Here is a 12510-nt window from a genome sequence, read left to right on the forward strand (position 1 = left end):
AATTAGATTCCTGCAACTACAAGAAGAAGGACTGCCCAGCTGAAAACCCCTGCAGCGGAAGACCAGAAGACGACAACTGCCTTGGCTCCAGAAACTCACCGGCCTGTCTCCTGCCTTCCAAAGATCCTGCTCCAGCGACGCCTTCCAGAGGGACCAGCGACCTCGACATCCTCTGAGGACTGCCCCTGCTTCGAAAAGACAAGAAACTCCCGAGGACAGCGGACCTGCTCCAAGAAAAGCTGCAACTTTGTTTCCAGCAGCTTTAAAGAACCCTGCAAGCTCCCCGCAAGAAGCGTGAGACTTGCAACACTGCACCCGGCGACCCCGACTCGGCTGGTGGAGATCCGACACCTCAGGAGGGACCCCAGGACTACTCTAAGACTGTGAATACAAAAACCTGTCCCCCCTGAGCCCCCACAGCGCCGCCTGCAGAGGGAATCCCGAGGCTTCCCCTGACCGCGACTCTTTGAATCCTAAGTCCCGACACCTGGGAGAGACCCTGCACCCGCAGCTCCCAGGACCTGAAGGACCGGACTTTCACTGGAGAAGTGACCCCCAGGAGTCCCTCTCCCTTGTCCAAGTGGAGGTTTCCCCGAGGAATCCCCCCCTTGCCTGCCTGCAGCGCTGAAGAGATCCCGAGATCTCTCAGACTAACATTGCGAACCCGACGCCTGTTCCTACACTGCACCCGGCCGCCCCCGCGCTGCTGAGGGTGAAATTTCTGTGTGGACTTGTGTCCCCCCCGGTGCCCTACAAAACCCCCCTGGTCTGCCCTCCGAAGACGCGGGTACTTACCTGCAAGCAGACCGGAACCGGGGCACCCCCTTCTATCCATTCTAGCCTATGTGTTTTGGGCACCACTTTGAACTCTGCACCTGACCGGCCCTGAGCTGCTGGTGTGGTGACTTTGGGGTTGCTCTGAACCCCCAACGGTGGGCTACCTTGGACCAAGAACTAAGCCCTGTAAGTGTCTTACTTACCTGGTTAACCTAACAAATACTTACCTCCCCTAGGAACTGTGAAAATTGCACTAAGTGTCCACATTTTTAAAACAGCTATTTGTGAATAACTTGAAAAGTATACATGCAATTTTGATGATTTGAAGTTCCTAAAGTACTTACCTGCAATACCTTTCGAATGAGATATTACATGTAGAATTTGAACCTGTGGTTCTTAAAATAAACTAAGAAAAGATATTTTTCTATATAAAAACCTATTGGCTGGATTTGTCTGAGTGTGTGTACCTCATTTATTGCCTATGTGTATGTACAACAAATGCTTAACACTACTCCTTGGATAAGCCTACTGCTCGACCACACTACCACAAAAGAGCATTAGTATTATCTATTTTTACCACTATTTTACCTCTAAGGGGAACCCTTGGACTCTGTGCATGCTATTCCTTACTTTGAAATAGCACATACAGAGCCAACTTCCTACACTATGCATGAGGACATCATGCCTAGGAGTTGTAATATCATCTTCGCCTGTATTCTTTGTGTTGGATACATGCGTTGTATTATCTTTTGGAAATTTTGAACCCTTTGTGGACTTGGAGTGGCTATTCCCCTAGTTGTATCTATTGTCGCTCCTAGGTATTGTTGTACCTTGCACGGCAGAATGTGTGATTTCGCATAGTTGATGGTGAAACCGAGTTTGTAGAGGGTTTGTATGACCTGATGTGTGTGGTGTGAGCACCTTGTCAGTGAGTCGGTCTTGATTAGCCAGTCGTCTAGATACGGGAATACATGTATTTGCTGCCTTCTGATGTGTGCAGCCACTACTGCTAGGCACTTTGTGAAGACTCTTGGTGCAGTTGTTAAACCGAACGGCAATACTTTGAATTGGTAATGTATTCCTTTGAATACGAAACTTAGGTATTTCCTGTGCGACGGATGTATTGGTATGTGGAAATACGCGTCTTTGAGATCTAAGGTTGTCATGTAATCTTGTTGCTTTAGCAATGGTAACACTTCCTGTAGCGTGACCATGTGAAAGTGTTCTGATTTGATGTATGTGTTTAGTGTTCTGAGGTCTAGGATTGGTCTCAGTGTTTTGTCCTTCTTTTGGTATTAGAAAGCACAGTGAGTAAACCCCTGTATTTGTTTGTGTATCTGGTACCAGTTCTATTGCGTTCTTTTGCAGTAATGCTTGAACTTCTATTTCTAGGAGGTCCAAATGTTGTTTTGATATATTTTGTGTTTTTGGTGGTATGTTTGGAGGGATTTGTAGAAATTCTATGCAATAACCATGTTGGATAATTGCTAAGACCCAAGTGTCTGTTATGTTCTCCCACTCTTGGTAATACTGACTTATTCTTCCCCCCCCCACTGGTGTTGTGTGGAGGGGATGAGTGACGTGTGAGTCACTGTTTGTAGGTGTTTTGGGGCCTTGAAATTTTCCCCTGCTTCTAGGGAATTGTCCCCCTCTGTATTGGCCCCGAAAGCCTCCCCTTTGGTACTGTCCCTGGTAGGTGGACGGTGTTGACTGAGGTACTGGGTTGTGTGGATTGACCCCGAAACCCCCCTCTAAAGGTTGTCTTGTGGAAGGTGTTGAAAGTGCCTTTGCTCTGCGGGGAGTAGAGCGCGCCCATGGCTTTTGCAGTGTCCTTTTTTAGCTTCTCAATTGCCGTGTCCACTTCAGGTCCGAACAATTGTTGCTCATTGAATGGCATATTGAGCACCGCCTGCTGTATCTCTGGTTTAAAACCAGATGTTCGTAGCCACGCGTGCCTTCGGATGGTTACTGCCGTGTTAACCGTTCTTGCTGCTGTGTCCGCTGCGTCCATAGAGGAGCGTATCTGGTTATTGGAGATGTTTTGGCCCTCCTCAACCACTTGTTTCGCCCTCTTTTGTAGTTCTGTGGGTAGATGCTCAATGAGGTGTTGCATCTCATCCCAGTGGGCTCTGTCATATCGCGCTAGGAGCGCTTGAGAGTTTGCGATGCACCACTGGTTTGCAGCCTGTACTGCGACCCTTTTACCGGCTGCATCGAACTTGCGGCTCTCCTTATCTGGGGGTGGTGCATCGCCCGATGTGTGGGAGTTTGCTCTCTTGCGAGCCGCCCCTACCACAACCGAATCTGGTGGCAGTTGTGAGGTGATGAAAGCTGGGTCTGTGGGAGGTGCTTTATATTTTTTTCCACCCTCGGTGTTATTGCCCTACTTTTGACAGGCTCTTTGAATATGTCCTTTGCGTGCCTTAGCATTCCTGGGAGCATAGGCAGGCTTTGGTAGGTGCTATGTGTGGAAGAGAGGGTGTTGAAGAGGAAGTCATCTTCGACAGACTCCGAGTGTAGAGACACGTTGTGGAACTCTGCTGCTCTAGCCACCACTTGTGAATATGCTGTGCTGTCTTCTGGTGGCGAGGGCTTTGTAGGATACGCCTCAGGACTGTTGTCCGACACTGGGGCGTCGTATAAGTCCCAAGCATCTTGGTCCTGGTCACCTTGGCTTAAGGTGGTGTGAGCCGGTGAATGTGACGGAGTCTGTGCCGGTGAAATGGGAGCCACAGGTGGAGGAGAGGGTGGCGGAGTTACCTTCTTCACCAGTTTTGTTTGTGGTGTTTGTTCTTGTTGGAATTCCAGTCTCCTCTTCCTCCTAATAGGGGGAAGGGTGCTTATTTTCCCTGTTCCACTCTGTATAAAAATCCTTTTTTGAGTGTGGTCCACCTCGGTGGATTGTAATTCCTCTCCGAATCTATGCTTTCGCATTTGAGAGGACAGTGATTGTTCCTCTGAATAGGAACCGGTAGTTGGCTCGGTTGCGGGTCGTTTTGGCACCGAAACCATGTCCACGCTCTTTTTCGGCTCCAAGGCGACTTTCCTCTTTTTCGGAGTCGACCCCTCTCGGCGTCGATCCTCCTCTATGCCGCTGTCTCTGCGTCGAGCAGCTTCGGCTCCGCTATCTCGGCGTCGATCTTTGCCGGCAGCACTATCTCGGTCCCGAGATGGCTGGGTGCCTGTGTCTCGACCCGAGTCGGACGATCGGCACTTTTTCGGCCTTCTTCGGTGCCGATGGTCGGTCACCGAGTTTATGGGTTGAGCCATGGCCTGATGGCAGTGGCGTCCCCTGGGCCTTGTCAGTTTTCTTATGTGCTATCTTAGACGTCTTACTCACTGTTTCATGGTCGTCGAATTCGTCCGAGTCCGATTCATGGATCGAGAAGGCTTCTACTTGTTCCTCGAAATCTCGGTGTCCTGTCGGCGTGGACGCCATTTGCAGTCTTCTGGCTCGGCGGTCACGGAGCGTTTTTCGGGACCGGAACGCACGACAGGCCTCACAAGTTTCTTCCCTGTGCTCGGGCGACAGGCACAGGTTACAGACCAAATGTTGGTCTGTATATGGGTATTTGTTGTGGCATTTAGGACAGAAACGGAACGGGGTCCGTTCCATCAGCGTCGATGTCACACGCGGTCGGGCCGACCAGGCCCCGACGGGGGATCGAAAACTACCCCGAAGGGCAACGGAGATGTTATCGTATCGATGCGATGTCGATGCTATCTAACCCGATCCCGAACGCAACAATACCGACGTAATTTTCCGATTTGGAGCTAACTTTCCGTTCCGAAACCTGGAGCGAAAGGAACACGTCCGAACCCGATGGCAGAAAGAAAACAATCGAAGATGGAGTCGACGCCCATGCGCAATGGAGACAAAGAGGAGGAGTCCCTCGGTCCCGTGACTCGAAAGACTTCTTCGAAGAAAAACAACTTGTAACACTCCGACCCAACACCAGATGGCGGGCTATGCACAACATGTGTATCTACAGCGACAGATGCCATCGAACACTAACTTTTCCGAACCGAAAACGGAGTTAAGAGGAACACGTCCGACTGATGGCGGAAAGAAAACAATCTAAGATGGAGTCGATGCCAATGCGCAATGGAGCCGAAAGGGGAAGAGTCCCTCGATCTCGTGACTCGAAAATACTTCTTCGAAGAACAACAACTTGTAACACTCAGAGCCAAACACTAGATGGCAGGATAATGCACAGCATGTGTATCTGCAGCTACACATGCCATCGAACACACACACATATATACACACACACACACATATACACACACACACACACATACATATATACACACACACATACATATATACACACACACATACATATATACACACACACATACATATATACACACACACATACATATATACACACACACATACATATATACACACACACATACATATATACACACACACATACATATATACACACACACATACATATATACACACACACATACATATATACACACACATACTTGGAGATTGTGGTGCCAGACATTAGAGGTGCAAGATTCCAGCCCTATTCCTATGTATCAATTACTTAATCTTCTGATCACCAGGACTGCAACTGGATCCTCCAAGCACCGACAATCTACAACTCCAGCGACCACTCCGCTTTGCAACACTGTTTCTACAGCTCCTTCCAGCAACTGCAACATTTCCCTGGCTGAGCATCCTCTGAAGGCAACAAATCTTCAGAACTGCACACGAAGCAAGGAGGGATCTCCCTTGGAGTGAAGGAGTCACACCTCTGCATCCGCAGGCACCAACAGCAACGACGACGAACAGCTGCATGGATCTTCTCTAATGCAAAACTGCGTAAATCCTGCCAGAGGTGGTGGTCTGGAGTGGTCCCCTTGGTCCTCTCTACCAGCTGTCCAACTTGGGAGACTGAGCCCTTGCCTCCTTGCAGGACAGTACTCCTGTGCACGGACTCTTGCAAGCTACTAAGGCTTGTTGGATTCTCCTTCCAAGGGCTCTTCAAGCTCAGTGTAGCCCCAGCCTCCAGCACTCTTACATGCAAAGCACAGTCTCCTGCCTGCTGCACCAGCGACGTGGGACTCCTCTCCAGTGTGGAGTAGGAGTCACTGAGACTCTTGTACCCGATGCCAGTGGTGCTGCATCCTCGACTTCTGGCTCTTCTCACTGTTAAAAGGTCACCTGGGACTTCTCTCCTTGGGCTGAGTCCCCCTGCACCTTCCTGGTCCCCGGCAGCTCTGCAACTTCATCTATGACTCTTGCCTTTGCCAAGGCTTGTTGGTGGTTTTTCCACACCACTGACTAACTGCAACTCTTCTGATGCGAGACATCAACTGCATCACTCCTAGAACTCTTCTCCCACTCCTGTGCTGCTGTCGACTCCTGGTCTTCTCGGTGGACCGGCTCGTGCATCTCCATAAGGGTGGGTAGTGTCTCCTGCCCTAACCGGGCACTTCAAATCGGACTGACTTAGTCCCCTTTGTTGGCAGGTCCTCTTCTGTCAGGACCCACACCTTTGGTTCTTCCAGTCTTGTACAGTCCTTTTCTGAAGTTTACCTGTGGGTTTGGGGAAAAACCAGGTACTTACCTCTTTTCTCTTGGTCACTGGGAGGCAGTGTGGTACTAACCTTTTGGGTTCCTAGTTCCTCCAGCTCCCTTCTACAGATTACCCTCATTTGGGTGGGGGACTGCCTCATTTTCTTAGGATATGGTTTGGTCTCCCCCTAGGGTATGTATTATTTTCTGTTAATTCACTATTTTCTATTGCTTTCTATGCCTATTCCGGATTACTAATGTGTATGTGTACTAGTGGGTTTACTCGCTTGCTAGTAGAGTATTACCTATATGGTATTTTAGTATTTAACCATAATAAAGTACCTTTATTTTTGTAACACGTGTGTGTGTGTGTGTGAATACAGTGGTATTGCATAAGCTTTGCATATCTCCTAGATAAGTCTTTACTGCTCATCGACAGCAACCTCTAGAGACCTGGCTTCCTAGATGCTGTATACACCTCACTAATAGGTAATACCTGGACCTGGTATAAGGTGGTAACACCATAGGTGCTCACCAACACCAGGCCAGCTTCCTACAGGAAAGGTCATTTTCAACTCTAACTTCCCTCAAAGTACACAGACAAATTCACTAGAGGTTCCATATAACAAAGGACAAGGCTACAGATCTGTTTTAGCTATAGTATTTTTTCTAAATTAAACAGTTGATTCATGCAATTTTTTATAACCAATTCAACTCTGGCTGTTTATGAATTTACAGCTGACAGCACAGATATAGTCCACACAATCCACCTAACTGAATTGCAAGTGCTGAGTAAGTTCTACTTAGGCAAACAATCAGGTCTTCACATTTTGCCTAGACAGCAAGTGAGATGAAAAGCCTAATTTTAAGGGCAGAGGTGGAAGTCTTTGCTCTACAAATTGAGACTTGAAACAGCCTGGTAGAGAAAGAATTTTAGCCTTGGTGGCAAACGTTTTAAAGACATGATGCAGCTCCAGTTGGCCTTTGCTTTTACTTAATTGCACATGTGCATATTAACATTTCTACCCTCCTTCAAGCTCACCTGTAACTGGCAGCCTCATTGAGGACCAGCCACTGAGCAACAAAGCCTGCTCCCATCCTTTGAGGATTAACATCTACAAATACTTTGTGCCTGAAACAAAGGTATGAAAAACACTGGCTCAGCAGTTTCTCCACCCCAAAGAGGTATGCATGAAAGTAGTGCTTCTGTTCGGCAAACCCAACCATAAGGCAGTGAGGCGCTGCAGAGCAGCATTTACAAGCATACAGTCAACAAGTGATTGAGGTAGATGAACTGTAGAACTGCCATTATGATGCAGTGTTCTTTAAAGAGGTGCACCTTCAACTCTTACATTAGAGCAGAGGTAGGAAAGTCCTAATGGATAATAAGATGCTGTTGCACACTGAGCATAGATAAAAAGGGAGATTGCCTTTTTTTTACAGTTCTTAGTCTGCAATACAATTGGTGCCCTGACTGGCTGGGAGACCTACTAGAGCTGGGGAGCTAATCTGCGAGATAAAATGGGATGGGCTGCTGGATGTAATTTTTTAACAAAGCGAGGGTCAGCAAGGGGAGCCAATGGAGTTACATTAGGATGGGGGCAGGGTGTTCTGCTCCTATTTCTTCAGGCCCTGAATATAAGACTTACTGTGGCACATAGATGCCCTTAAGTGGCGGTAGTGTGGCGCCTGCGAGGCCATGGTGCAGGAATTACCATTATGATGACGCAAGAGTAGGAGGCCTGAACAGCAGTTCTGAAGTCACTTTCTGAACAAGTGATAGCTGATACAAGGCAGTCTGTTTGGAAAGGTGTTTCTTGAAGGTGAAGTCAGCATCCAGGTTGATTCCAAGTGACTTGGTATTGTGTGAAAGTTTGGTGTTTGAATCAGGTCGCTGGTTCCGGTCATTGAGATAGGCTTGTAGTCTGTTCACAGCAATCAGGATTTCCGTCCTGGTTTGATTGAGCTTCAGATAATCCGAACCTGGATGTCCAGAGCTTATGTGAACATAGAGTTTAAGGCGTTGGATGTCTGAAGCACAGAAGGCTTTGAAGCGAGGTTGGCATTACTGGCACATTTGTGTCTTCATATTGGTCTCCTAGAACACCAATCTGATGCATGAAAAGTTTGCCAGTACCAGGGAAAAAGCTTTGGACGGAAATCTTTCACCAACCAGATTAACAAATTTATCTTCTCTACAGTCTAATGTTTTTGAAAAGATACCTACCCACTTTAAACATACTAGAGGTTGGAACCCATGTTTCCTCTTGGGTATATTATATTCACTTACACTGGTCTGCTTTTTAACCAATGCCAAACTGCAGCAACACAGTAAAGATAGTAGAAATTACAACTGCAGAAGAAAGAATGATTCTCTGAAAACTGAGCATTCGAATGTACAGTCAAAAAGGCGAAATTGGAAAGGGAAATTAACGAGTTTACAAAAATCTGGAATGGAGGAGAAACTTTTTTTTTATTTTGTTTTTTTAAAGAGTTCGATTGCTCAAACATTATGCCCCAAGTGCAGACAAAAAGCACCCAATCTCCAAACTGTATTCTTCTGAGCCCCTTCACTTTCGTAAAAAGGCAAACATTTATGGCAAAAAAGTCACTTTATGCACAAAATGGAAAACATTTGGGCAGCAATGTATCATGATGGGCACCAAGTGACTAAATGGAACATAAAATCACCTGCTGGGGAAGCATGGAAAGCACTAAGCACTAAAACTGTGCCCAAAACGGTCAGTGGTAACACATACTGTTAGCCACACAGCATTAGTACTTAAACGCCATAACTGGTCTTAGTCACCCCTGACAGTAGAAGATTAATATTTACCAGCCAATCCCTATAAGGAAAGCTAATTGGCTCAAACAAAGCCCTTCCAATGCTGGCATAAACTATATTATAAGTTCACTAGTACAGTCATGCAGTTCACAAACAGCACATTTTGTCATATGCTGTGCAACATAAACAGCGGTCAACTATCCACCATCTCACCCACAAGTGGTGAATTGAATGGCAAGCAATTTAGAAAGTAATGCACTTTGAGTCCTGTCCACTACATGGTTTGGTGGAGACCCTTGGTACAGAACAAACATTAACTTCTAGTCAAGGCTGCATCCTAAGCATTAGTGACGTTTTAGTCGTAACTGTAGCAACATCACTTAAAGCATGAATTACTAAAAATCACTCCAACTTATTACAATTTTTTTCCCCTTACTAGACTCAAATATATCAGTATACTCTCAGACACAGCACAGTACCAATTACAACAGGGCACAATAGTTTAAAATAGAATTACAGACTGTATAAAAAAAACAGATTTCCATTCGCTGCAGGCTCACGACTCAAAAGATTATTCCATGACAGCAAGAGTATCAACTCCCTAAATATAATTAATTCAAAATGGGTCAGTGTGGCTTAAGGTTACCAGGCCTTGCCACGCAGGGGGAAGAAAAAAACAACAAAAAATGATCACAAGTCAGGCAAGTGCCACAACTCCAACAATCAAAATTTAGAAAATTAATTTAACACTTGCACAATTAGACTTTAGAAAACCAAAATGATAGGGGGTGTCATTTGAAACCAATTTAGCTGATGCCTGTGCAGACTAAAGAACTAAAATAATTTACTGTTAGTGAAAAGCTTCCAGTTAACCAGCATACAGGTTTCAACCATCAAACTTACTGATGTTTTAATACGGAGATCCTTTGGAGGGAGTTTTAAAGTCCTCTTCCAATCGTCACCCGGTCTGAAGAGAAGGAAAAATAGTTTAAAGTCAGTCTTTTGCCCACCTAAGGATAATTCTTTATTTTTACATCAAATGATAAAGTATGCCAAGGAACAAACTTTAAAATTGCAACCTAACAGCAAATTACCAATACTTAATTCATGGACCACAATGCAAATTAAACTGGAGCAAAACAATATAGATGACACAAAACAGTCAAAAAAGCAATTGATTACTGCATGTAGGTAGAACAACCCTTCTTTGTAATTCTATATTCAAAGGCAAGTTAGATGAATTTGAAGTCTAGATGAAGTTAATTTTCCACTATAACATCTTAAAATTCTTTGTAGAGCCTCCTTTCAAGTTTGCAATTGGAGATGTGCAAGGATCATAGTAAAAAAAATTAAAAAAAAAAACTTACAAGTTAAGACATCTAAAATAAGTTTCATTTTGATCAATATGGTCAAGCTACAAAATAATTTACAAAGCAGTTGCCATATCAAATTTAGAAAAATGTACTAGCAAAGAATTTGACAATGGCTACCCAATGATGAGATCAGGGAAAGAAGGGAAAGACTAAAGCAGAATTCAGACCACATTCTAGAAAATAAACTTGTTCATTTTGTTAGGTATGAATAAAGTCCTGTGTGTAAAATCAATGCCTCCAAATTGTGTACGCTGAACACACGATTCAGTAATTTTGCTGTGTTGGTTTTCAAGGAAGAGCTGTCCTCACGACAACTAAGGTAATAATTAGTTCACTCAACAGAACTATGAAGTCTTTACTTGACTAGGAAATCAAACACTGACAACTTGGCAGTCCAATGCCAACGGATGACTTAAAATTTGTAACCCCTTCAGGTGCCAGGCTTTTTTTGGCTATTTGGGGCCGTTCAAACTTAGACCCTCATACCTTTTTGTCCACATAAGCTAGCCATGCCAAATTTGTGCGCCCACCCCCCAAAAAGGAAAAACATCCTAGGGATTCTAGAGGTACCCAGAGTTTGAGGGTTCCCCTAAGGGAAAAGAAATGAGCCAAAATACAGCTAACATTTTGAGAAAAAAGGGATGCAGAAGAAGGCTTGTCGTTTTTCCCTGAAAATGGCATCAAAGGGTTTGCGGTGCTAAATTCACCAACTTCCCAGCTTTCAGGAAGAGGCAGACTTGGATCAGAAAACCCAATTTTTCAACACTATTTTGGCATTTTACTGGAACATACCCATTTTTACAATTGTTTTGAGCTTTTAGTCACCTTCCAGTTAGTGACAGAAATGGGTGTGAAACCAATGCTGGATCTCCGACAGCTAAACATTTCTAAAAAGTAGACAATGTTCTGAATTCACCAACGGGTCATTGTGTAGATCATACAAGGTTTTCCTACAGAAAACAGCTGTAAAAAATATTGAAATTGAGTTAAACAAAGTCATTTTTCTCCACATTTAACTAACTTTTTCCTGTGATGTCAGATTTTCAAAAGCAATATACTGTTACGTCTGCTGGACTCTTCTGGTTGCAGGGATATATAGAGCTTGTAGGTTCATCAAGAACTCTAGGTACCCAGAGCCAATAAAGGAGCTGCACCTTGCAATGTGTTTTCATTGTATATCGGGTATACAGCAATTCATTTGGTGAAATATAAAGAGTAAAAAAACAGGCTTCAAGGAAACCTTCATATTTCCAAAATGGGCACAAGATAAGGTGTTGAGAAACACCACATCTCTGAATTACGGGGTCCCCATACTAGCATGTGAATTACATGGCATTTCTCAAATAAACGTCTTTCACACTGTCTTACATTTGGAAGGAAAAAATGTAGAGAAAGACAAGGGGAAATAACACTTGTTCTACTATTCCGTGTTCCCAAGTCTCCTGATAAAAATGGTACCTCACTTGTGTGGTTAGGCCTAATGCCTGCAAAAGGAAACGCAACATGGACACATCACATTTTTACATTGAAGTTTGACGTGTTTTTGGGAAAGTTCCAAGCTGGGGATTTTGACCTCTAGCTCAGCCAGCACCTAGGGAAACCTACCAAACCTCTGCATTTCTGAGAACTGGACACCTAGGGGAATCCAGGATGGGGTGACTTGTGGGGCTTTCACCAGGTTCTGTTACCCAGAATCCTTTGCACAAAAAAAGAGAAAAAAAGTGTCTTCACATTTCAATGTCAGAAAGTTCAGGCATCTGTGAGGAGCCACAAATTTCCTTCCACCCAGCATTCCCCCAAGTCTCCAGATAAAAATGGTGCCTCACTTGTTTGAGTAGGCCTAGTGCCCACGACAGGAAATTCCTCAAAACATAACGGACACACCACATTTTCCCAAAGAAAGCAGCTTTTTGTTTGCAAAGTCCCTAGCTGTGGATTTTGGCCTCTAGCTCAGCCAGCACCTGGGCTAACCTACCAAACCTGTGCATTTTTGAAAACTAGACACCTAGGGAGATCCAAGATGGGGTTACTTGTGG

The 12510-nt window shown here is 44.9% G+C and overlaps 1 protein-coding gene across 3 annotated transcripts in view; it reads right to left on the minus strand.

Annotated features, from left to right (window-relative positions):
- The window catches only part of DDX6 (DEAD-box helicase 6), a 322102-nt gene that overhangs the window by 261422 nt on the left and 48170 nt on the right, over window positions 1-12510 (minus strand). For all 3 annotated transcript variants that reach the window (XM_069224790.1, XM_069224788.1, XM_069224789.1), the window contains exon 3: window positions 10005-10068. In XM_069224790.1, the coding sequence (XP_069080891.1) occupies window positions 10005-10068 (64 nt within the window). The remainder of the gene's footprint in view (window positions 1-10004; window positions 10069-12510) is intronic.

Source organism: Pleurodeles waltl, chromosome 3_1 (assembly GCF_031143425.1).
Source record: "Pleurodeles waltl isolate 20211129_DDA chromosome 3_1, aPleWal1.hap1.20221129, whole genome shotgun sequence".
In the NCBI taxonomy this organism is placed as follows: Eukaryota; Metazoa; Chordata; class Amphibia; order Caudata; family Salamandridae; genus Pleurodeles; species Pleurodeles waltl.